The sequence below is a fragment of the Lampetra planeri genome, chromosome 20, assembly GCF_965212315.1.
Source record: "Lampetra planeri chromosome 20, kcLamPlan1.2.h2, whole genome shotgun sequence".
Lineage (NCBI taxonomy): Eukaryota > Metazoa > Chordata > Hyperoartia > Petromyzontiformes > Petromyzontidae > Lampetra > Lampetra planeri.
In genome coordinates this window covers 7,936,439-7,963,148 of record NC_136126.1, presented here as the reverse complement: position 1 = coordinate 7,963,148, position 26,710 = coordinate 7,936,439, and the positions used below count along the sequence as shown (strand labels likewise).

The following is a 26,710-nucleotide window of genomic DNA, read 5'->3' as shown; positions in this document are numbered from 1 at the left end:
TGCTTATATTTAAGCATTGCTGAATGTGGTGGCTTTGGCTCGTTTTAGTACTGGCCAGCCAAATATTCACACAGAAGAACTAAATATTTACAACTTGTTAAACAGGCCTTACTCTGTTGATGAGAAAGTCGAAGCAGGTCCAGAGGTCATCTGATTAAACAAATGCTTCTGGAAAGCATTGGTCTAGAAGGCCTCATAGGCTTACGGCCAAAATTTAGTTTTATATATGTAGAGACAGAATTAGATCGTTCACATTTTGTAATAAAAGTAATAGCAAAGCGATATTTTGGTTTTCACGAGATAAAACACGATGAAAAGGAGGAGGGGGGGGTGAGGAGGAGGGGGGGTGCATTCGGACCTTTAATTGATGCTACCCGTGTTACCCTTCAGGTTTTGTCAGAACACAATGGCGACGCCTACGGAGATGAGATCATTTTGCTGACCGACGGCGAGGACAATAAGATCAGCCGCTGTTTCGAGGAGGCCTTCGACAGCGGCTGCACAATCCACACCATAGCCCTGGGACCCAGTGCAGATGCGGGTCTTGAGACGCTCTCGACCATCACCGGTGAGCATTGCTACACTTCATGTAAATGTTCAAAGTATTATTCTTTGACGTATGCTGTCCAGAGGAGAAGAGCCGTGTACGAATGCAGTTGTTGAGATTCATATCGCAAGTTGATCATTTGATATTTGCATTAGCACGGTTGGCATGGTTGGCTATGTACGGTGCAAAAGAAGTTCAAAATACTTACCTAAAACTAGTTATTGAATAGCCTTAATAATGCTAATTATTGAATGAAAGAAATGCCACTTCCATCGGTATCTATTTCCTAGCTCAAGTAATTAAACATTTGATGGTGTCTCATTATTATTATCATCATCATCAACCATTGTCTATCCACCGCTGGACGAAGCCTTCTCCTGCCGTCGCCATGCCTCATGGTGCTGAAATTCCATAATCCATCTCTCCCCAGCACCTGAACTGATGTCATCACTCCATCTCTATGGCAGCCGTCCTCTTAACGCCGTTCCCTGCTTCGGCTGGCATGCCACCACCAATCTCATCCACCAGCTATCGTCCCTTTTTGTCATGTGTTCTGCTCAATCCCACAATTCCCCCTTAGAGGCAATACAGTGTCTCTATACTTGCAGGGTCCTCCGTAAAAAAAAAGTGTTCTCTTCGGTAAATATTAATATAAAATGCGACTTCTTGGGGGTCTCGATCACCCCCCATTAACTTCCCCCCCCCCGCCCCTTACATCCATTACTGACGATAGTACCGTACTTCCATGCCTAGTATTGCACACTCGAAATGAAGGACGTGGGCAGGTGCTCCAAATCGAGGGCAGACACATTTATTGTGGTTAATAGCAATCTTGTGAAGAACAGCACCGTCACTCTGTAAAATGCACCAGCACGTGTGTCACACACAGCAATTCTTCCGAGTCGCCATTAACCACGTGGCCGGTGTCCAAGTGCGGTTATTCATTAACCCTGCCAGCCACCTACAGGCCCGACTCAGTCCTCACATGCTTCTGTACACACATGCTGCTGTACACACATGCTGCTGTACACACATGCTGCTGTACACACATGCATTGCTGTACACATATGCATTGATGCACTGCACAGCACATCAGGACTTTACTCCATTGATGCACAAGGGTATAATTAAAAGTGATCCATTCCTAATGTGCCACACTAGCTATTGTCATAGAAGTAGTGTACTCTGGACACGTCAACATGGAGGTTTAGCTTCATTCTGGTGTAAAATTGCTCCGCTCTTCGTTCCAGGTGGATTGCACTTTTATGCGACGGACAACTTAGACGCGAACGGCCTGGTGGACGCGTTCACATCCACGACGACAGACAGCGGAGACGCACACTTTCTGGTCATACAGGTGAAGCCCGCACAACAATGTACCAAAGCCGCACAAACTAAACCCAGTCTGAAAAGTTTGCCTATCTTTATTTACACTAGCTATTGTCTTAGCCAACCAGGATGTGAGTTTACACTAGCTATTGTCTTAGCCAACCAGGATGTGAGTTTACACTAGCTATTGTCTAAGCCAACCAGGATGTGAGTTTACACTAGCTATTGTCTTAGCCAACCAGGATGTGAGTTTACATTTTAAGCTTCAACACATGGCACATGTACAACCCTTTCGATCGATTGATTGATAATATAATTAAATTCTTGGTTCTTTCGGTAAAGTCACGTAGAAGGGAAATAATAAAATAATAATAATAAAATAACATTTTCACGACGTTTCGATATTATTTTATTATTTCGCTTCTACGTGACTTTACCGAAAGAAACACGAATATGAATCCATGCAATCACGAAAGCTTGAAATGGAAATATAATCGAAGTTTACTGAAGGATGAGGACTAACCCACGTTGTGCGGGATTATTTGACCATACTTCACCATGCGGGTCAGTGCAGGTACGAGGCGAAGGCAGGGAGCGTATTCGTGACAGAGTGGATTGAGTGTTACCCCTAACTCCTCGTCGCGCGTGTGGGTGTGCTCACGTGTACTCTGGTTTTCTCCCACGTGCCCTCTGCTGCCCACCAGAGGCACAACAAGCCCTATCATCTTTCCAGACTGCTTCGTGACTTTGTTTATGAAGGACCACCGTATCGCATTCACATTGCATTGCGGTTTCTTGAAATATTGAGGGGTTGTTTTTACCGAATTCGAAAAAAACGGCACTTGTTGTATCATGGGACCTCCTTTACCAGTACCAAAATATGAGAATAGCTGTTCCCCTTTTGAGACTAAGCTCCAAAGAAAGCTGTCTCTGGTGTGGACCAATCAGTTTCAAAGACAATGCATATATTATCAGAGTATGTTTTTTGTTTGCATTCTGACCACAAGTATTGTGGTTAATGCAGACATGATTCCTTGTAAAAGGTTTCAGTTTGGTGTTTTAACATCTCAACACCTGTTTTGTTGCCAGAAAAAAGGGGAAAACCTATTCTCATACTGGTTGTTTTCATTGCCAACCCTTGCCCAATATCATCAACCTATTGTGTGCATCACATCCACCCATCCAAGCAATATCTAGGCTCAGTTCTGCTTAGACTTCCAAGATTTGTTGCGACCAGGCACACTCTGCGTGATTTGGTTACAGGCTTCATCATACCACTCTACGTGTTAATTTATTTTGAATGTTTGTTAATCAGCTTATAACTTAAGGACCAAGATGAGCACTACACCACCAACATGAAAAATATTCGTTACATTTTCAGGTTTGCTTTTTTAACGTTTGTGACCTAACCTGGAGAATGTGGGGGATGTTTTGGTTTTTATAGAGTTGTGATTACTCACTCGAGGAATCAATTGATGAATGGATTCAAATATTGTTTAAAACCATCATCAGTTATTTATTGAAAAATACAAAAAATATAAATAACACAAGGGTGGGCCCCTGTGTACACTGCCATGGTGTCGAGCCGGCGCTTTCGTGACTATATTGTGCCATTCTTCGCTGGGAAATGTATTTGAGTAGTCAATTTACTATACATTATTCATAACCATGGGCGAATGTGTGCCGGTGTCATGTGTATGTCACATATAATCAGCAGTTAATTTAATTTCTCCACAAATTAATCATTATTGATTGCTTTGTCCAGTAAATATATGTGTATGTGAGACGGGATTTTCAAAGTATACAAATAAATATAGCCCAATTGGATCATCCGGTAGGAAGCAAGAACTTTAACATTGCATTGCTGTTTTACATATATATATATTTTCTCTACGAAAGCTCGAGAGCACCGGGAAAACCATGAGCAGCAACGAGTGCCTCGAAGGAGTGGTGTTCATGGACACGAGCGTGGGAAACAACACCAAGTACGTCGTCACGTGGCTCTTGAACAAGGTTCCTGAGATCGTCGTCAGCGACCCGGGCGCCAACAACTACACCAATTCGAATTTCACCATCGACGAGGGCTTCAAAACCGCACGGTTGACCATTCCGGGAACCTCGCAAGTGAGTATCTTTTTTTTTATGGGACGTTTTTGCCAATATTAAAATGATGAACTGTACTTTTTGCCCTTTTGGCGTTCTCTGATCTAGCACAGTTGAGACAAGGCCATCATTATGGCTGTCTCTCTGGTGTAGGCCAATGGGGTTTAAAGACAATGCATACATTACACTGGTCAACACACTTTTTCTGGCATAAGGTATTCCAACGGTTTTAAGGTGATTTTGGGGTGCTGATTCCAAATCTGGCATCAGTTTTTGTCTATCACATCAGGTTTTTGAGATATAAAATATTGCATTTTCAATAAAAACTGCAGAAGAAAACTATTAAATAAATGTGGATATCTACATAAAATGATATTATAAACACACTATCCTAAAAATACAGCACCATATTTTAACACTAAAGCAGTCACTGACTCGCAACAACTTGCAATTATAAGTGACAGAATTAATTTTGGGTAAAATCAATGAAAATGGGGTATGCCGATAGCATAAAATGAGATGTGATAGAGCAGATCAGATTTGGAATCAGCACCCTGAAATTAGTCTAAAACAGCTGCAAAAGTCCAGGCCAGAATTTTTTTTTTTGTTGACCAGTGTTATCAGAGCATGTTTGTTTGCATGTTTTTGCCACTTGTATGTGGCAAAACATGCTCCACTACAGTTGCCCAGTTTGCTATTTTTTCGCATATTAATATTGTGCATGTATGTGTACTGTACAGCCCTTTTGTAAAACCACCACTGGATGAGGGACTCCCCATGCCGTGCAGGTCGTGGGGTGTCATGTGACCATACTTCACCATGCTGCTCAGCGCAGCTTTTGCGAACGTGGGGAAAATTGACATTGGAGAGCAGAAGGGTGGTACAACGGTGTATTTTACTGCCCTGCCCTCTACAGATCCATAACATATGTTATACCTGGTGGTCACCCATCCAAGCACAATCCAGGATCAACCTTCCTTGGCAAGATTTGACTTGAGATTTGGGTGCATTCTGGTGATAAAACCACATACCCACATTGTATTATCAGAATCAGAATCTGTATTTAGACTGTAGGAATCCGATGAGCTGTGAAGCTCTTTTTCACAGATGTCCAGTATGGGTGGGTCAGAAAGAGTATGGGCAAGTATGAGAGGTACTGCTAATCGCTGTAACTTGGGTTGCCAACTTTTTCACAGACCAAGCCCAGATATAGCCTCGGTCGATAGAAACTGCAGCGTACTTATAAAAGTTCAATATAAGACCACCGGATTTTTAGCGCACATCAATTCCTGCCACCTGTACACAGATGCCAATTCCTGGACTGTCCAGGTGACGCTGGACAGGTGGCAACGCCGCGCTGTACATACGAAATATTTATTGCATAGTTTCATGCACATATATCCACACAATCCATCATCACCGTGACCAGCCAAAGCCTGTCCCACCGCTGGATGAAATCCTTCCACATATTGTTGCCATCAAGCATGCCACAATCCATCTCACTCCTGCGCGTGAACTGATGTCACCACTCACTCTCCACGGTGGTGCTCCGCTTGGTTGCATTCTCTCCTGTGCCCCACGTTCTGTCACCAGTCTCATCCCGTTGGCCATCGTCCTTTCAAGGGATGTGTCCTGTCCAAGAACACTTGATTTTCTTAACAGTCATTGTAATGTATACGTGTTCCAAACATATATATGACCACCAAACGCATCCCTAAACTGACTGCATCAATGTACGTTACATGTCGAGGAATGTGTACGTTTCTGCAGCGTACGTAATTGTTTTTTTTATGCACCTATTATTTTTCTCTACACTACTGTTCTCTTGTTTATCCTAAAATGGAATACTGTGCTTCGTTCTCTTATTTATGGTGTCTCAGTGGGCTTTACCACTGAAATAAAGTTTATTGGAGGATAGTATGACTTCACAATAAGACAGACTGCATATACACATAGCGAGACCATTGGATTTATCACCCACAAAGAGACCGTGAGTTCGCGATGCTCATTATGTTACTGCTTATATCGTACATGGTATATCATAACAGACAATGTATGTCGTAAGGTAAAAGCTACATTTCCAATGATTGGGAACTCCAGAGGTCAATGACCAATGGGAAGACCTGAAGCCAAATCGTGGAATACTGTAATAAATATCGCTGAAAAGTCGAGTGTGGAACCTACGATACGATCTAGCAAACAGAATAAGGTTTGGCAGCATCAAAAGCGTTGGTCTTGATGACCTCTTGACGTTGAGTGAATGCTAGAACAGATACTGCGTGTGCATGACTAATGGAGGTGGGTGGAGAAATATAGAAGTGGTTAGCGTCCAACATGCTGAACCTGGCAACCTGAGTTCGATTTCTGTCCACAGCTGACATCAGTGCTGAGCGATATCTGAACCTGGGCACCCCCTTCACATTATTATGCTTATTATAACAAATGGAAATTATTGTTACCCTCAGCCTGGGGTGTGGAGTTACTCGATATGCAACAGAGCTGCCAACAAGGACACATTTGCCCTGATGGTGACCAGCAGCGCATCCAGACAAGGAGTTCAACCCATCACCATGGAGGCGCACGTACTATCGGGTGTGGGTGGACAGCCCCACATCAACGCCCTCTATGCCCAGATCATGCAGGGCTTCACGCCTGTCGTGGGCGCCACTGTCTTTGCCTTCATAGAGCGGCCAAGCGAGCCGGTGGCCTACAAGCTGGAGCTTCTGGACAACGGGGCAGGTGCGTTCTTTCTGGGAGGAGGCCTTTGTCAGATTTGTTGTCCTTCCCTGTACCTCCAGTTAGCACGGTTTGCTACACACGGTGCGAAAGAAGTTCAACGTACAGACATGCATACAAGATGAGGAGTTCATTCCCGTCTCCTGCCTCGCACGGTACGAGAAATCCCTTTTCCCAGTCATCCCTGCTATTGACTCCATGCCCACGTTCAAGCCCAGGCTCAAGACCTTCCTCTTTTCCTGCTACAAAATACCTATTCCTACTGTGGCTGTACAGCATCTTGGGATGCGGTTGCATTTTAACGCTAAATATATCCACATTGTATTCTGTTGCATTCATGGAGAATACTCAGTGACTTATGGCTCAGATCACTGAGATGGCACCACTGAGATATTCTGTTAAATTCTGGGTATCAGCCATCAATTGTCTCAGCGTGGTCACCGATGAATATAAAAAATTAACCCGTAAAAACAAAGTTTTTCACTATAAATCCTTTATATGCGTGGCATCGGTTTCATTTTATTATTCATTTCTGTTTTTCTTGAGTAAGCAAGCAAGCAAGCAAGTGAAGTTAATATAAAGGATTTTAAAATGAAAGATCACCTCTTGACATGCCCCGTATATTCCCGAGGGCACCAGCGTTGACCCGTTTTACCACTTTCAAGAACCTGGCGGCTTCAATTTAACTGCTCTATAATAGTCTCAATTGTACAGCGTGGGGGCAGGGATTTCATGCCATGTGGTTAGTCAACATTTGCGTCATCATGAAACGGGTGGCTAGAGTCCTCTCGTCCTCTGGCTTGAGATGGCTGCCACCTATGGGTCAGATGATTGTCTGCCACCATTAAGCAATTGGTAATTAAATATTAAAAAAAAATTCCCTAAACAGTGTAAAATTTAGGAAAATGTTTTCACGAAAATTTATTGTCACGCACAACGAGGCTGTGTGCAAAATATCAGCTCGATTGGATCACGGGAAGTAGGTTAAAAAACGACCGAAATATTTGCACGGTCATAAGCGTGCAATCAAGCAAGCAAGTGAACTTAATATAAAGGATTTAAAAATATTGGCCTTTGGAGGATACGGGCATCGATCCCGTTACCTCTCGCATGCTAAGCGAGCGCTCTACCATCTGAGCTAATCCCCCACACACTACAACAAGAGCTAACCATACCTCATATAACTAACAACATAACGCAATCGTGTTACCGACCGGTCAAAACGCAAACCATTTTGTTTGCGATTGCAAAAATAAGAAAAAAATGTTTTCCTAAAAAGTGGAAATTTTTTGCATTTTTTTTCACGAAAATAAATTGTCACGCACAACGAGTCTGTGTGCAAAATGTCAGCTCGATTGGATCACGGGAAGTGGGTTAAAAAACGACCGAAATATTTGCACGGTCGTAAGCGCGCAAGCAAGTGAACTTAATATAAAGGATTTAATTTTTTTTTCCTAAAAAGTGGAAAATTTAGGAAAAAAATTTTCACGAAAATTAATTGTCACGCACAACGAGTCTGTGTGCAAAATGTCAGCTCGATTGGATCACGGGAAGTGGGTTAAAAAACGACCGAAAGATTTGCACGGTCCTAAGCAAGCAAGCAAGCGAACTTAATATAAAGGATTTAATAATAGACTAGTCCTCGGCAGGAACGACAGACAACGACCATAAAGCAGTTAGGGGTTTACCTGGTTAATAACATTCTTCCAATGATTGCTCAATTTGTATCCATCTTCTCGGTTAAAGTTATGTCTATGTTTATATATCTCGATGGCTTAATGAACAACCCTTTGATAGTTGCCCGAAGGTTTGCAGAGTACCTTGGTCCCGGAAAAAAACAATATAATGCGAGCCCACAGCTTTATAACAATGGTCAGCCACGGCAGAGGTATTGGTTCTGCCGTGTTTCAGATCTGCCTTGTGTTTGCGGACACGTTCCGAGACATGTCGTTTCGTTTCCCCAATGTAACTGCTACCGCAGGTACAACTCAGTTTGTAAACTCCAGGATATTGCATGTCAGGAATAACATCCTTCACAGATGGAATTAGATCACGGATTTTGTGTACTGTATTGAATCGGACCTGGATCTTGTGTTTGTTTAAGATTTTGGAAATATTTTTGGTAACGCCTGCTATGTATGGTAACGTGATGGTTTTGATCGGCTTCTCAGGGGGTTGTTTCTCCATGGTTGGAGAAACAGCTTTACGAATAATGCGGTCCTTGTACCCATTCATCTTGAGGGCCTGGTGTACGTGTTCCAGTTGACTGGCTAGGTGGTGTTGGTCAGAAATGCAGTAGGCCCTATGGTGTAGTGTTTTGATGAGGGAATTTTTCTGTGCCGGATGGTGGTGGGAATCAGGTTTCAGATTATTCCTTCAAGTGTAGTGACATACAATCGGTCACATAGCAGCAGAGCGCTGGCTGCTGGCAAGGAAGGGGATCAGCAGCTTACAGCAGCCCTGACTGACAGCAAGTCACGTGATAGACCAGAGACGGATGTAGGGGAAAGGTCACGGAAGGGGCACATCGAGACCTCGCTAGAAGGTTCCAGAAGGTGGGCGTGGCCGGGCCAGAGCCAGGCCACGCTGACAGTATAACAGGGGCCCGGTGAGGGGACCTCGGGGCTGTCGTTTGGAGTGGGATCCCACCGTGCCGTCTCCGTCTTCACCATCTCGGCGTCGCCAGTCAGCCAGTCTACCGACTGTCCTGACTGGGAGCTGTAGTCACAAAGTGTGAACTGTTAAGGCCGTTTCATAAACAGAGTGCCCCCTACTCTAAGTGTCTCTGAATCAGTCACTACAATAATATCACCTTCCACAGAACATTCTCTAATATGGGTGATTTATTGCTCTGCTATAGTTCCAAATAGACATTCATCATCTCCAGACATGATGGTTATATCAAAATTTGAATAAAAATTGTAAAAAGACCAATGCATTTGAAATAGTTGATAATCCTCAGCCATACGGGTTACCAAGTGTGGAATGCATCTAGAATAAGGTTTTGTTTGTATGTGACCAAATAGAACTGACAGATGTTAATTTGAGGTCGTGGAAGTCATATCGGGTAAAATGTTTTTTTTTAGATAATGCAGTGCTGTATTGAGGAAAAAAGTGCTGCAACACATCACAGTTGGCATCGGAATACAGAAGTTTGAAATCGCTTGCTTCAACATGAACATTCAAGTGTAACTTCCTTTTAAATCGTTAACCTCAGCAAAATCGCACCAGGGACCTTTTACAGCAACTGATTTCCGTGTCCCACATTATTATGCCACTTTGCATCTTGTACAATTGTGATCTGGCGAACACAGGACAACAGCAATAGAAATATAGGTATACACAGCTGGGATGCAACTAATACGGTAAATTACTTCCGTTAGAAAAAATACGATAGTACGTGTAACTAGTAAATTGTCTATCACAATAGGTGTAGTGATCAAAGGCGAAAGCATTGCATTTCCTCGATTTGTTAAAGAGTAAATCTAATAATAATTAGTTTTTTTTATACAGCATCATTCATGAAAATTGTATCTCAATAACATATTCTTAGGTTTTTTCGGTAAAGTCACGTAGGTAAAAACATTAAAAAGTAAAATAAAATAAAAATAAAAATCACGACGTTTCGGAGGCAACACAAGCTTCCGAAGACGGAAGCTTGTGTTGCCTCCTACTTTTTAATGTTTTTACCTACGTGACTTTACCGAAAAAACCTAAGAATATGAATCATTGCAGTCACGAAAGTTTCAAATCTAGAATCTCAATAACACTTAACATTGCAACCCACACAAACAAAACAGAGCACAGGCCACGTAGGGCAACGTCAAACACTCGCGCACTCACACTCCCGGTATCTACGAAAGTCCAGGAAACAATGACAGCAATAATTGGATTTCATACAGCATTATATTACATCTGTCTCAACCGCAATTAGCTTCCTCCGTTCATACTTTGTTAAATTGTTGGATTTTGATGCAGTGCTATGACAGTGGTTACTTGACTGTTTGTGTGTGCAGGCGGGGAGTGGTAGTGTGGCGGTTCGCACTCTGCGCTACGAATCCAGCAAACTGATTTTGATTCTCGCTCACGGCCAACACCAGTGACGATTATCTGAACCGGTTCTGGGCCTCCCCTAGGTCGACTCAACCTAAAATTAGTACATGGTTCAGTGTGTAAAGTTCAACACTTGTCGGGCGTGGTACTGGCCATCCACCCCCTCGTGTAACCGTTCTGGTCTTCATAGGTGCTCGCTAAGTATCAGCACTAGCCTCAAAAAGTATGTTCAGACCTTGCGTGGGATCTTTGTTTCTGTTCTGTACAGGTGCCGACGTGAACAAGGACGATGGGGTTTATTCTAGATTCTTCACGCAGTTCACGGAGACTGGCCGCTACAGCGTGAAGGTGAAGGTGACGGGTGACAAGACGACCACGAAGCTGGCTCCACAAAGACACTCCCGGGCCTCCTTCATTCCGGGCTTTCGCAACGAGAAAGGTGGGCCTGCACCGTCTGCACGCTTCAGCAATTGCAAAACTGGGCAATGTAACACTAGATCAGCGGTTCTCATACCTGTCAACTCCTTATCAGTGCCCCTACCTTATTACAGACCAATTCAGATCTTATTGGTCACCCCGTGCCCCTTATTAATCTCAACGTTCATCCTGCAAAGTCCCATGACAACGGAGAAACACAAACAAATAGATCAATTTTTTTTGCCCGCATTGAAACGGCTGTACGCCATATGGACCTGGAAACTAAATTTCCCTGGGCAAGAATAAGGGTAAACCATATGGATTGGCAGGTATGGGTTCTCAATATGTGGATTGTGACGCCCTCCAGGGAAGCCCTTCTGAAAGGAGGAGGTGCAAGGCTGCAGGCTGTGCATGGATATCGCGTAGAACACATTTCAAATGTGCACGGAGAATGTCAATGCCGTACTGCGTCCACAAAAACACGCTGATACGCAACATGAAACAAATCCCTTACGAACACTGTGTCGACGAGACATCTGGTGTGCGTTCAATGAGCCGAGGGCTCTGCCGTGGCGTTACGAGGAATAATTTGGCTCTTATTGAACGGTGTGTTTTGGAAAGCGTTTTTTTTTAATAGCGGAGAACATTGCCCAGCTCGTTGAGCGTTTGTTGGGCGTGTCAGTGTTCCGAGGTGGAGTAGCTCTATCTCTCACGAAAAATGTATTTTACTGTGGCTCTGTGTCATATTGAACTCTGCTCTGTCCCACCAGGGGAGCTGGAGGTAACGCAGGTGCCAGCTCCGGCGGGTGGGCAGGTGCTGGTGCCGAGCGAGGACTTCAGCCGAGTGGCATCGGGAGGCTCCTTCCAGGCGACGGTGCCGCCGGGCGGGCCCCGGGACATCTACCCTCCGTGCCGCGTGCTCGACCTGACGGCCGAGTTGCTGGCGCCGGGGATTGTCAGCCTGGCTTGGACGGCGCCCGGGGACGACGCCGACTTCGGCCAAGGTGCCCCAGCCACACAGCCACACAGCCTCACACGCACGGCGCTTACAGCTTCTATCGACCACAAAGACAAATATCTCCCCGTATAGCCTTTAACAGACTGCTGAGGCAAGTGCTATCAGCGAGTAGCACCTCTGAAGGCCGACACGACGCACAAGGGCACTGGCGGAGCCAGTGGGGGGGTGGGGTGGCACGTACCCCCCCAATGATCCGATTAAAGTCCCTAATTTGGATCGAATCATTGGGGTTTATTCGTAATAAATCGGCATTTTGTGACCCCCACTGCCACTGTGTATCATATTATTACGTGCCAGGAACTGAGTCCATAATTGGCAATAAGTAACGGCAAAGCAGTTATAAGTGACTCAGAATTGTGCGCAGTTGCGTATACAGGACACGACTTCCCTGAAGGCATCATACCTTCAGCGAGCGCGATGCCGATCACACAACACGGTTCGAATTCGACCCTCGATCCATGGCTGCGCCATCGCCGCACACGCATCGAATAAAAAGCAAGGGACAAGTCCTTACTTACTAACAACTATCATTTTGCATTGCTGGAGGGGTTGCCCCCCCTACCTGAAAATCCTGGCTCCACCATTGCACAAGGGGATGAGTGGCCAGAACCATTCCTCCCCTCCACAATGCTGATGTTTAGACACCGCACCAGGTACTCATTTAAACCCGAGTCGACCGAGGGGAGGCCGAGGAATGGTTCAGATAATCGTCACTGGTGTTGGCCATGAGTGGGAATCGAAATGCCATTCTACTGCTCGATTTTATTCCAGTCAGCAGTTTATGCTGAACCTCGTGGTTCTAGAGTTTTTGTATACGAATTACATTGTATACGAATAATACAAATGAAAAATAACTGATTCTTACACACACCATTAGATACGCGTATTGTGTGAAAGAGTTTATTTTTGACGAGTCATTTCATCGCTGCATGCCCATTGATTCACCGATGAAGTACCAAATGTTGTTCCACATGTCTACATCCGCTCGGCTCCGGTAACGTTCTCACCTGCCCCTTTTGGACAAACTGTAAAAAAATAGCTTTATAGCTCATCGGATTCCTCCAGTATAAATAAAGCCTAAGGAAATTGCTTTGCTATTTAGAAAGTCCACATGTGTGCAACAAGACCAATCGATGCTAATTCAAATTGCATCCTCCGCCTTCCATTTTCAGCGTCGGGTTACGAGATAATAACGAGCGACAGCCTGGACGCCTTGCTGGAGGCGACCGAGAGTAGCCTCGTGCCGAACGAGAACGTAACCCGTGGAAACCTGAGCGCACCGGCAATCGCGGGCGACCTCGAGACATTTAAAGTGACGGTGAGCGAGGTCGTGGCCGGCAGCGAGCGCTACTTCTCCGTCCGAGCCATCGACAAGGTGGACAACTGGGCGAACATCTCGAACGTGGCCTCGGTGTTCCTCGCCACCGAGCCGCCGTCACGCGCTCTGTACATAGCCATGATGGTCATCGTGACATTCGTCTCGACGTTATTCCTCCTCGGCGCCATGGTGACGATCGTGCGCTTCGCGAGTAAGAGATGCTGCCGCGCCAAGGAGAGGGACGAGGAAGCCAAGAAAATGCCACGATACTGAAACGAGCGGCACTGTAGTGACGATGAAAGCGGACTGAGATAGAAGCGGCGCTGATAGCCAATCAAAGAAAGGGAAATGAGGGGGCGTGCCACTTTACTATGACGTCAACATCTCGGTCTAGGAAATAATCGCATTGGTTACATGTTATTGATTCTGCTTATTGATTTTGAAAATTTATTGTTTTTTTTATTATTCATTACAATCTCCATTTTGTGCAGCTATGTCCAGCACGCCGCCTCACGCCGCTCACGGCACTTGCCCTTAATCGAGATTTTTTAAACATCTCATTAAAAACTCTTACTTTTGCTCCGTTAACGGCGGGTTTTAAGTTGAAATAAAAGCGGGAAGATTGAAATCGATCTTTTGGGGCGCCGTGGTTGATTTACAGCAGCGTTTTCCTTAACGCCCCATAACTTTGTTTCTACGTTTATTAAGCATTTGAGAGCTTCCTTTTATTTCTCCAGCGGACAATCGTGATGAAAGTGCATCGTGTAACTATACACGACGCAATTCATGTTTCTAAGTGCTGTTAAAAGTGTGCTGTATGTGCTGCACGTGATCACTGTGTGCTATCTTTGATCTATAAATGTTTTAGCCAAAATAGCATCTGATTAAATTTCGATTTTAAGCTTTAATGACTGCAGCGATTCATATTCTTGGTTCTTTCGGTTATTGTCACGTAGAAGGGAAATAATAAAATAATAATAAATATTCAAATATACAAATATTGTAATAGGTTTTTACCCTTTAAACTGGTACAAAACTGACACCTTTATACAAGGCATCATGTTTGCAATAACCACAACACAAGCAGTCAAAATGCAAACAAAAAGAAACAACTCTAATGATGATGATAATGATATGCACTGTCCATTATCATCATCATTAGAGTTGTTTCTTTTTGTTTGCATTTTGACTGCTTGTGTTGTGGTTATTGCAAACATGATGCCTTGTATAAAGGTGTCAGTTTTGTACCAGTTTAAAGGGTAAAAACCTATTACTATATTTTGCCACTGGTAAAGGAGGTCTCATAGTATACAAATAATTTTATGATTTCCCTTCTACGTGACTTTACCGAAAGAACCAAGAATATAGCATCCGATTGCTATAGAACATGAGAACACCAGGTGTAATCATATGACCGACATGCTATAACATTGTTGACGTATACGCTCGTTATTACATTTGGAGTGGAGTGATGCATCGATGGCCAGCACTGTGAGTCGGAAACCTGAGCTCGATTGTTGGCCACGGCTGACATCAGTGACGAGTGGGGCCAGAATCAGTCCTGCCGACTCGCCCACTCCTTCTCCTTTACCAATCCCGCACTGATCAGCATGGTGTAGCATGGTCACACAAACCAAACACCGTGGCTGGCATGGTCAAAGTGTGATGCCTCGTCGATTAACGAATGGGTACATTAATTCGTATTTAAATTGGTGGAAAATGTGCAAGATTTAATGCATTACCTTTACACTATGGGAACCTCATTTGCCAGTAAAAATATGATAATTGGTTTTTTACCCTTCTATCTGGCAACAAAACTGACACCTTTTTACAAGGAGTCATGTTTGCATAGACCGCATGTTTGCATAGAGCCTAGTCTCACAACCCATGTGAGACTAGGCTCTAAGGAAAGCTGTCTCGGGTGTGGACCAATCAACTTCAAGGACAGTGCACATTATTAGAGTTATGTATTTTGTTTGTATTATGACTGCAGGTATTGTGGTCTATGCAAACATGACTCCTTGTAAAAAGGTGTCAGTTTTGTTGCCAGATAGAAGGGTAAAAAACCAATTATTGCATTACCTTTATAAATACGTTGGGTTTGTGCAGTAAATTGAACCCTCTTTTTGACTGCATTGGTCGGATACAAAGATGGTCCGTGTTACTGTTCCATATGTCACAGCAGGTAATATATACTGTACGTTGATTAAAGACTTCTATTTGTCACGTTGGTACATTGCTATTCATTATTACGTTCACGTTTCCACATCGGCCCTCAAGTTGAAAAGTACCCGAATAAGCGTGTACATGCACGTGCTTGGAATCGCACTGAAAGACAGAAAGAGAATCACGTGAATGGGAGAACATTCGCAAGTTGGAAATGTCAAATTGACTACTCTTAGGTTTTTTCGGTAAAGTCACGTAGGGAAAATTAAGTAATAAAATCTTCTTGGTTCTTTCGGTAAAGTCACGTAGTGAGAATTATTTTATTATGTTTTATTATGTTTTATTTTTATTATTTTATTATTTCCCTTCTACGGGACTTTACCGAAAGAACCAAGAAGATGAATCCCTGCAGTCACGAAAGCTTTAAATCGAAATTTAAATAAAAGTAAAAATAATATAAAAAAAATAATATAAATAAAATTAGAATATAATAAAATAATTTTATTTCTATCATTATTTCTATTATTTTACTAATAATAGAAATAAAATAATAATATAATAAAATAATGTATTTTATCTTATTATTTCTATAATTTTAACTTTTATTATTTATTTTTCCCTACGTAACTTTACCGAAAAAACCTAATACAGTAGTATGAATCCTTGCAGTCACGAAAGCTTCAAATCTAGAAGTAAAATTGACTTTTACACGAGTTCATAACTGTGAAACAAAATCGCACGATGGCAAATACATTCTCGGGTATTGAAGGTAACATTTGCCTTAAACTATAATACATATCAGAAGGTAATAAAAAAGGTATGAAAATCCAACTCGTTATGATATGTGGGGAAAAAATTGATTTAAGGAGTCGTGATAGAAACCTATATAACCTCGGACAAATCGCACTGAAGGCACTCAATCTCATAAGATCGTGGGGCCAAGCAGGCTTGATACTCGTTAGCACTTCTCGCATTAGAAACGTCAAATGAATAGCAGGTGTTGTAGGCTGTGGCTGCGAGGAGTTTTCAACACAGCAAAAAACTTTTTTTATCTATCTGTGCCAATCTATGTTATCCTTTCAATGCCTCAAAACCGAAGTTGCTTGCCCAATATGCGGCATAATTTCTTCTGCTTAACCCATCACCCCAAGCTTCCTTAATCGGAGTTCATGCTTCGCACAGTGTCTCTTTGTTTCTCCTATTTGCACTATGAGGCAATGGACGATATCATACAGAGAGAAATTCGACGTTAAAAATCAAACGTTCAACTCTGAACAGTCATAATGCATCATTCAAAGTTTTATTTTCTTCTTCCCTGCTGAAATAATGAGAAAAAAGTCAAGGAAGTTCCAATGTACCGAAACTATTAAAAAAAACTATATATATTAAAAACACATTAATACCAGGTCAGGCCCACTGAGCTACATAGCTTTTTCAGAAGCGACCTGGCAACAAATGATAACCCACTGAAGTGGTGTATCACGTGGAAACTTACAGCAGCCAAACACTCTAAACGCATGTTTCTAAATATGGAGGCAAAACCCGGAGGACCTGGAGAAAAATCCACGTGACCACGGGGAGAGAGACACGCAAACTCCAGATATACAGCAGGCGTCAGGGTCGGGATGGAACCCACGACCTCCTGCACACCAGGCGAGGTAGTTAACATCTCACCACCCTTGTGCCTTTCAGTGCCGATTGAAACAATCGGCACTGAAATTAATTATACAGCAGTTTTGTCCTTATTGACTGCTCTAGTTTTGTTTATTAAACATTTGGGAGGTTTTTGGACGGTTTTTTTTCTATCTTGACAATCATTATTAAAGTTTATGATGTAACACTATGCAATACAAATACCCCAATTTTATTCTGCACAGAAGCCCCCTTGCTATGGCTTAATGTAATTTTTTTAATTATACTCAGTCTACAGGTTTTTCTCTATTTAAAAGCTGGCAGAACCATGCCTGACATGCCCCCAGCACTTCATCCTTCTCAAAGTTCAACCTGACTACTGTCTCTAACCGCCTCCAGCCCTGCATTATTAAACATATGCTCTCTCCGCAATCGGGAACTTGTTTGTTGTCCCTCTTTTGATGAGCATCTCCCATCTCCTCTGATTGCTCCTGTCAATAAAGTCCAATGCTGTGCCAGTTGCTCTTCAATTTCCTTCCCCATGATCATTCAGCATAGTCTGCATCCTCTGCTCTCCTTTCATCTTCTCGCCAAGCATCTTCTGATTCACATCCCTGGTCATTTACATGGCGCTTTCATGTTTGAGCACATATCTACTTGTCCGTCTGACTTACTTGCTCGGTCAATGGCCAGGGTCAATGGCGGCGTGGTGTATTCCGCAAATTTGCCCGACTGTGAGGGCGGGCACAAGCTGGCGTGAGTAGGTTAAACGTTGAGTTTTATAAGGGCACCACGGAGTGACCAGCCCCTCCCCTCCCCACCCAGCCCCACCCCCCACCCAGCCCCACCCTCCCCACCCAGCCCCTCCCCACCCTCCCCACCCAGCCCCTCCCCACCCAGCCCCTCCCCACCCAGCCCCTCCCTCCCCACCCAGCCCGCTCCCTGCACGACGGACGGACACAATAATCCCCTTTGGGCTGGTGGAACCAGTGGGTTCCTACCAGTATAACTTTTGTTGCTGCCTCAACTGCAACTGTCTTGAAGCCTTTCCAAATTTGCCTCTGCTGCCTCCGGCTCTTTGGCTGGTGTCCCAGGTCAGGTTTATGATGGGCCATATAAACCACTTTGGAAGAGAAGAGAGATGGATGTGAGTGTAAAGAAAATGGTATTTGAAGAGGGAGTTAGATATGCATTACTGCGTGGATCAGAAAAATTGAAAATAAGTGCTGGAATGTTGAATGTTGGCACAGGCGTTTGAGACAGATGTTATAGAATTTGGTAGCAACACAAGGTAAGCAATAATAATACTAATTTCATTTTATGTAGCGTAATTTATGCAATTGCATCCCAAAACGCTGCACATAAATTATTAAATTTCGTACACAGCAATGCAGAAGTCTGGAAGATAACATGGCAGGCAAAGTGTTGTCGATATGATTAGGTACAGCATGTGTGTAAGATGGGGGAAGGTCGATTGCCAACACAGACATTCAAGTGGTTTCCAAAAGTTCAGCGACCAAGGGGAAGACCTAATACCAGATGGTGGTAGACTGTCAAGGTAAATCTTGGAGGTCGCATCTCTACTGTGCAACAGCTGCGGGATCTGGCAGTGAGTAGAAGGCGTTGGATAAGTTTGGTGCCATCAATGGCCTTGGTCATGATGACATCTGGATCTTATGTCTACGTTGGGCGATGCGGCAATTCTGATTTTACAGACTGACTGATTTGCTTCCGGCAAGTAAATATTAACAAATCACACTAATCATTCTACATTTGAACAACGCTGAAATGCAGAAAACTATTTTCCAACATCCTGCATATCTGTATCTACTTGAATCATCACTATGAGCTTCCTTAATCATAGTGCATGTGAAGTATTGGAAAATGACGGCAGGAAACTCCTTGACGGGAACACACTTCTTTTATTAAATCTTGACTTGTAACGATACAACGCGTGGCCTCTCTTCTTCACAATGCGGTCACCATACAACGGTACAACTCGTGACCTCTTCTCTCCGCCCTACGCTTCTGTAGTGGTGGTATTGACGTGCGCCGACTGTGACAGTGATGGATCACGGGGCGGCGCGGGGTGCGGGGTTGGGCACGCGTTGTGGGCGTGGTGTGGACGCGCGCGCCGGGAGTGACAGATGACGGGGCGGCGCGGAGTGAGTGGTGAGGCACGATGAGATGTGGGAAAAGAGGATCGTAGCCAGCGCCCGGCGATTGGTCGAATAAGTGGGTGCTCGCAGCGACGTCCGCAGGTGGGGTATAAAGGGGGACGCGCGAGAGCACTCGGGAAGAGTTACCCAGTTGAAGACCCGAAGACGGAGCTGAAGACTTAGTCGCCGAGTAGCTAAGTGGATGTTGGTCATCCGAGTAGCTCAGTGGCGTTAGTCGCCGAGTAGCTAAGTGGATGTTGGTCATCCGAGTAACTCAGTGGCGTTAGTCGCCGAGTAGCTAAGTGGATGTTGGTCATCCGAGTAGCTCAGTGGGCGTTAGTCGCCAAGTAGCTAAGTGGGTGGTTGTCACCCGAGTACTAAGTGGATGTTGGTCATCCGAGTAGCTCAGGGGCGTTAGTCGCCGAGTAGCTAAGTGGATGTTGGTCATCCGAGTAGCTCAGTGGGCGTTAGTCGCCAAGTAGCTAAGTGGGTGTTTGTCACCCGAGTACTAAGTGGATGTTGGTCATCCGAGTAGCTCAGTGGGCGTTAGTCGCCAAGTAGCTAAGTGGGTGTTTGTCACCCGAGATACAAAGTAGGTGTTAGTCACCTGTAAACGAGTTTGATAAAATAAAGAGTGTGTTACCCGTGAAGTCGTCTCCCGCCGAGTTACTACATTACAACTGGCGTCAGAAGTAAACCTGTCTTCAAGAAGTATGGACACAAGGAAGACTACCCGTACCCACGAGCGAGGTCGGGATGACGACGGCGTACCGGGGACACCGACCTCGGGAGTAGAGGACGAGGAGTTGCCGCCGATGCAGCACTTCGCGGTGATGGCCGACGCTCCGCTTGCCTCCGACACCAGCCTCCAGGACGCGCACTCCCGGTTGGCGGAGTTGCTACTCGCCGCCGCCGCTGTCTTGGCCGACATCTCCGTTCCGGCGAGCGGAAAAACGGCTGCGGGGGTCGTGGAGGAAGCGACGTTGGAGGATTCCCGCCAAAAGGCGCTTCGCGCCAAAAGTCTGGAAGTTGCCGCCGTTTTTGGGGGGCCGCCACCGATTGGCGGGAAAGACGGACGCCACGTGGCCGGACACCTCCGCGCAGCGCAGCCCACGTCATCAGCGCGCGCCAGAGCCCTCCATTTTGCGCCTGACAACCGAGCCGACATTTTACACAACTCCAGCGGAGCGCGGGAAAATCTCTCCGACGTCGACGACGATCGGGTCCTCCAGCAAAGATTGCCCGCGCTGTCGGCGTTCAAGGCGGATGGGGGCGACTGGGGAGCCTTCCAACGAAGGTTCCTCGCTCATCAGGAGATGTCGGGGTGGTCCGACACCACTGCCCTGCGTGCGTTGCCAGCGATGCTTGACGACGACACGCTTGCAGCCTTCACATCTGCTGCAAGGTCGTCCCGCTCTACGCTCCAGGCCGCACTACACCTGATGGCGAAGGTGTTCGGGCCGCCCTCCACGTGTCGCCACCAGTTCTACGATCGGCGGAAGGTGGCTGGGGAAACGACGCTAGCCTACCGCACGGCACTACTCGCCTTGGCGGACGCAGCTTTTCCCCGCATGGATAAGGAGGGGAAGGACGCCATGGTGACGGAGCAGCTGCTGGTGTTGGCCCACGAGTTGGGGGTCCCCATCAACGTGGCAGACGAGATGGAGATCTGCTCCCTGGCGATCGCCACGAGCATTCACGCGTACGAGGTCCTCAAACGCAAGCCGGGGGTCGTCTGCAAATGGGCGGGGAACGCGGCACTGGCCGCCACGATCGCCGAACCTCAGCCAGCTGCGGTGCAGGAGCAGGCCTTCGCTGCATCGCGTCCGGGGGAGTGGAGAACGGGAGGTCGTTCGCCCACACGTTCGCCCCGCAAGCTGGAGCAACCGAAACCTACGACGTCCGTCGTCTGCTACAACTGCGGCCTTCGGGGTCACGTCGCAGCCGGGTGCCGGGCCCCGCGTCAGCGCGCCGCAGGACCACGTCGGGACGACGACCAGGGCCACAAGTCATCCCAACAAAACCCGGCAAGTCGCGGCACCTCACACGTTCGGTCCACAAACACGGCACATTCGGGTCGCCGCTTCGCGGTGGGGGGTTCGCGGCTGGGTGCCGGGGGTTCAATTCGGCGAGGGGGGTCCGTACGCGGCCCGCAAGCAGTCGAGTGGTCCGAATTGGCCCACAGGATCGTGGCTGCGTCAGCCGGGTCGTCCGTGGTAACGGGGTTCATTGACGGGGTTGAGGTCCGGGTGCTTGTTGACACGGGTGCGTCGGCCACCATCATCTCGGACCTTATTTATAACATTCTTCCCGTCCAAAGTAGACCCCTTCTGCCAGTAGACGTGCCATTTTATGCGGCGAATGGGGGATCCCTGGGGATCATCGGCCAGATTCGGGCGACTATTTGCATTGGTGACATTAAATTAGCGGGCCCTATTTTTGTATCATCATCGCTGGCCGTTCCCTGTTTGCTAGGTACGGACTTTTTGTCAAAAATGCCCATCAAAATTCTTATAGATCAGGCCTGCATAGAGCTTCCGTCAGGTCGGCGGGTTGCCTTCTTGTCGAGCCCTACCAAAGTGCGCACGGTTTGTGCGACGGTGCAGGCGCTGGCGACTCACACTGTACGGGTGCCCCCGGGATCGCAAATGTTAGTGCCCCTTCGGTTCAGGAAGCCACTCGAGGTGGGTGCGGAGGCACAGGGGGTGCTGTTGGGGCCGTCAAACAGAGCCAGTAAGGGCCTCGACTTAGCGGTTGCTCAAACCATGGTGAGAGGGGACAGTGAGCCGTTCGTAATGGTCCTGAATACGGGGTCGCGGCCGGCCGTAATTGCGCAGGGAACGGTGCTGGCTCACGCCGCGCCGCTACCCGTTGAGGAACGGCTCGTGGCTCAAGCAGATTTCACTGTCAAGTCGCATCCTCAAAGTGATGAGGGGACTGAGTGGTTGGACTCGCTGTGTGCGGGTTCTGCTAACTTGTCCGGGGTGCAATTGGGAGCATTGAGGGGTTTGCTCATCGAGTTTGCTGACGTGTTCAGCAAACATAAGTACGATATCGGCTGCACTGACCTGTTGCGCCACCACATAGCTACAGGGGACGCGGCCCCTATTCGTCAGAATCCCTTCCGGCTCAGCCCAGCCGAGAAGGAACATGTGCAATCGGCGGTTAATGATATGTTGGCGGCCGATATCATTTCGCCCTCTTCTAGTCCGTGGGGTGCTCCTATTGTCCTAGTAAAGAAACAGGACGGGTCCTTGCGGTTTTGTGTCGATTTCCGCCGCTTAAACAAAATCTCGATGGCGGATGCGTATCCGCTCCCCAGGATGGATGAGTCGCTGGATGCCTTGGCGGGAGCGCAGTTTTTTTCCACACTCGATCTGCTTTCTGGATTTTGGCAATTGCCACTCGATAACGAGTCTAAACCTAAAACTGCTTTCCGGACACCTGGGGGCCTATTTGAATTCAACCGTTTGCCCATGGGCTTACATTCCGCTCCCGCCACGTTCCAGAGACTCATGGAATTGGTTTTGTCGGGCCTCCAATGGGATACCTGTTTGATTTATCTTGACGATATCATCGTCTTTAGTCGGACTTTCGAGGAGCACCTCCAGCGACTGAGAGCGGTGTTCCTCAGGATGCGTTCCGCTAAGCTTAAATTCAAACCGGCTAAATGTTTTCTGCTTCGGGAATCGGTCAGGTATTTGGGCCATATCGTGAGTCGTTCAGGGATCTCGACGGACCCTGCTAAGACGCATTGCGTCAGCTCATGGCCAACGCCAACCTCGGTCATGGAGGTTCGTAGTTTTATTGGTTTTGCCTCCTATTACCGTCGTTTTGTCAAGCAATTTGCCACCATAGCCAAGCCCCTGCACGCTTTGACGGCTAAGGGTGTGAGGTTTCACTGGGGGGCGGAAGAGGAGGCTGCGTTCTGCTCCCTCCGTGACGCCTTGGTGCAGGCTCCCCCCTTGTGTTACCCCGATTTCACACAACCGTTTTTGCTTGACACGGACGCCAGCAATACGGGTATCGGGGGGGTGCTCTCACAGGTGGTCGGGGGGGTTGAACGGGTGGTCGCCTACGGTAGTAGGGTTCTTTCCCCCGCAGAACAACGCTATTGCGTAACTCGTCGTGAATTGTTAGCCATTGTGTTTTTTACACAGCAATTCAGGCCGTATCTTTACGGCCGTCATTTTACGGTCCGGACGGACCATGCGGCTCTACAATACGCTATGCGCGTGGCACAGCCATCGGGCCAATTGTCCCGATGGTTGGAGGTCCTTCAAGACTACCAATTCACGACGATTTACCGCAAGGGGTTGCGACACTCAAACGCGGACGCCTTGTCGCGGTTGCCGCCGTGCACGGACTGCACATGTTTGTTGGGATCAGCGCGGTGCAAACCCCCGGTCGCCGGCACCCCGGGAGTTGCGCTCGCCGCCACGGACACCCCGGGAGAGGACGCCCCCACGGGGAGGGATTCGCTGTTGTCGTTGCCCCTCATTGAGTGGGGCCGCCTCCAGATGTCCGACAGCTCCCTACTTACGCTACGTCGGAAAGTTGGCGCTCCCGAAGAAGGGGAGGCGCGGGTCGGTTCCTGGGTGTGCAGACAGGGCCTTTTGATGAGGTGGGACAACATGTCCCGGCGTCACGTGCTCGTTGTGCCTGTTGCTATGCGGGGTAGGGTTGTTCTGGCAGCTCATGAACGGCTCATGCATCTGGGTTTTCACAAAACGCTCGCCCTAATCCAGCGAGACTATTATTGGCCGGGGATGGGTAACGACGTGGCGAATATTCTTAAGGGATGCGTAGGGTGCGCCAAAAGGAAACCGCCACCATTGGCAGCTAATCCACCGCTGCAATCCATTCAGGTTTCGCGTATAAACGAATTGGTAGCGTTGGACATCTTGGGGCCCTTTCCGGTTACACCAAGGGGAAATAGGTTCCTGCTGGTTGGCGTGGAATACTTCACCCGATGGCCTATGGCATGGCCGCTCGCCAACCAGTCGGCTGCGGCGGTGGCGGACGCCTTTGTCCAGGGTTATGTGTTGGACAAGGGCGCCCCCGAACGTTTGCTGACGGATCAAGGGAAGAATTTTTCGAGCGTTTTGTTGCGCGAGGTGTGCGACCTGTTGGGTACAAAGAAAGTGCGTACTTCCCCCTACCACCCGCAGACTGACGGGATGGTTGAGCGTCTGAACAGGACGATTACGTCTATGTTGTGCCAACAGGTCTGCGACGATCAGGTTGATTGGGACTTACAGGTGCCGGGGGTACTCGCGGCCTATCGAATGGCCCCTCATGCGGCGACGGGGTTTTCCCCATTTTTTCTTATGTATGGGCGGGAGGCCGATCCGGCCATGGACGTCCAACTGGGGATTTCCCAGCCACGTGCAAAATCTAAATTGGCAGACCACATCAAATTTAATATCGCCAAATTGACTGAAGCGCGGGAGGCGGCAAGGTTGAATTCGCGGTCGCGGCAAATTGCAAACGAGAAATTGCATGAGCGGAGGGTGCATACGCATGATTGGAAACCAGGCGATAAGGCCTGGCTGCATTGTCCACATGCACCGTTGGCTACGTCCCCCAAGTTGTTGAGACCTTGGAGGGGACCGGTGGAAATTGTGCGGGTTGCACGACCCCAGAGTATACAGATTAAATGGGGGAAACGCCGTTGGTATGTGCACCCCTCCCGACTGAAGCCCTATGCGGCACCGTGTGACCCCGTTCTGTGCCGTGACGACCGGGCGTGTGATGTGACCGTCGACTCGGGGAGGGAGGTGTCGCAGGCTGATCCTCACGTGTCTCCACCTGACCCACCCCCAGGTGCCTCGGGCTTGACGGCTGCTGACCGTCGAGAGCCTGAACCCCGGGGCACGCACGAGTCCTCGATGCCTGGCCGATGTCTTCCTGAACCGCCGGCACCACCGGACGTTCAACCGCGTCTGGTGCCGTACGACGGACCGGCAAGGCGGACTCGGGCTAGGTCTCAACAATTTTCATGAAGACGTTTTTTGCTCTACACCGAGCTCGCCCGGTGTTCCCCTCTGCCGGGGTAATGTCCCGTTGTAGGGACGCTCGGAAGAAAAGGGGACACTGCACGAGTCGAAAGAAAAAAAAAAAATTTCCATTTTTTTTTTTTTGCATACACATTGCTATTGTCACTCGCCGGTTTGTATATATTGTTCTATTGTCGCGGTGGCATTGGTTGAGGGTTGCGGATGGTAGTGTTTGCGTCGTGTTGTGTTGTTAGCTTAGTTGTTGTTCTTGTTGTTGTGTTGTGTTACGGGGCACACAGGGGGGGTTTGTATATTTTTATAGCAGCCGGGGCGGCTGCGAGCTATGTGGTAGGGGGTGATGTAGTGGTGGTATTGACGTGCGCCGACTGTGACAGTGATGGATCACGGGGCGGCGCGGGGTGCGGGGTTGGGCACGCGTTGTGGGCGTGGTGTGGACGCGCGCGCCGGGAGTGACAGATGACGGGGCGGCGCGGAGTGAGTGGTGAGGCACGATGAGATGTGGGAAAAGAGGATCGTAGCCAGCGCCCGGCGATTGGTCGAATAAGTGGGTGCTCGCAGCGACGTCCGCAGGTGGGGTATAAAGGGGGACGCGCGAGAGCACTCGGGAAGAGTTACCCAGTTGAAGACCCGAAGACGGAGCTGAAGACTTAGTCGCCGAGTAGCTAAGTGGATGTTGGTCATCCGAGTAGCTCAGTGGCGTTAGTCGCCGAGTAGCTAAGTGGATGTTGGTCATCCGAGTAACTCAGTGGCGTTAGTCGCCGAGTAGCTAAGTGGATGTTGGTCATCCGAGTAGCTCAGTGGGCGTTAGTCGCCAAGTAGCTAAGTGGGTGGTTGTCACCCGAGTACTAAGTGGATGTTGGTCATCCGAGTAGCTCAGGGGCGTTAGTCGCCGAGTAGCTAAGTGGATGTTGGTCATCCGAGTAGCTCAGTGGGCGTTAGTCGCCAAGTAGCTAAGTGGGTGTTTGTCACCCGAGATACAAAGTAGGTGTTAGTCACCTGTAAACGAGTTTGATAAAATAAAGAGTGTGTTACCCGTGAAGTCGTCTCCCGCCGAGTTACTACATTACACTTCTCTTGACTCTCTTAGATTCTGTGCTGCTGGCTCTCTGTGCCTCGTGTAGACTCCGCGCCTCGGCTACACTCTTCTCTCGTCTCGTGTAGACTCTGCGCCTCTGCTACACTCTCCACTCGCCTCGTGTAGACTTTGCATCT

The 26,710-nt window shown here is 47.5% G+C and overlaps 1 protein-coding gene and 1 non-coding gene across 2 annotated transcripts in view; one reads left to right on the top strand and one right to left on the bottom strand.

The window, feature by feature from the left end:
- LOC144724390 (calcium-activated chloride channel regulator 1-like) overlaps positions 1–15,747 on the top strand; it is a 37,276-nt gene extending 21,529 nt beyond the window's left edge. The window contains exons 8-14 of the mRNA XM_078603480.1: positions 391–568; positions 1,798–1,904; positions 3,776–4,000; positions 6,445–6,718; positions 11,037–11,207; positions 11,956–12,189; positions 13,376–15,747. Coding sequence (XP_078459606.1) covers positions 391–568; positions 1,798–1,904; positions 3,776–4,000; positions 6,445–6,718; positions 11,037–11,207; positions 11,956–12,189; positions 13,376–13,794 — 1,608 coding nt within the window. The 3' untranslated portion in view covers positions 13,795–15,747. The remainder of the gene's footprint in view (positions 1–390; positions 569–1,797; positions 1,905–3,775; positions 4,001–6,444; positions 6,719–11,036; positions 11,208–11,955; positions 12,190–13,375) is intronic.
- TRNAA-AGC (transfer RNA alanine (anticodon AGC)) lies at positions 7,791–7,863 on the bottom strand. The gene has a single exon. It is a non-coding gene; the product is annotated as a tRNA-Ala (tRNA).
- Positions 15,748–26,710: the final 10,963 nt, after the last annotated feature.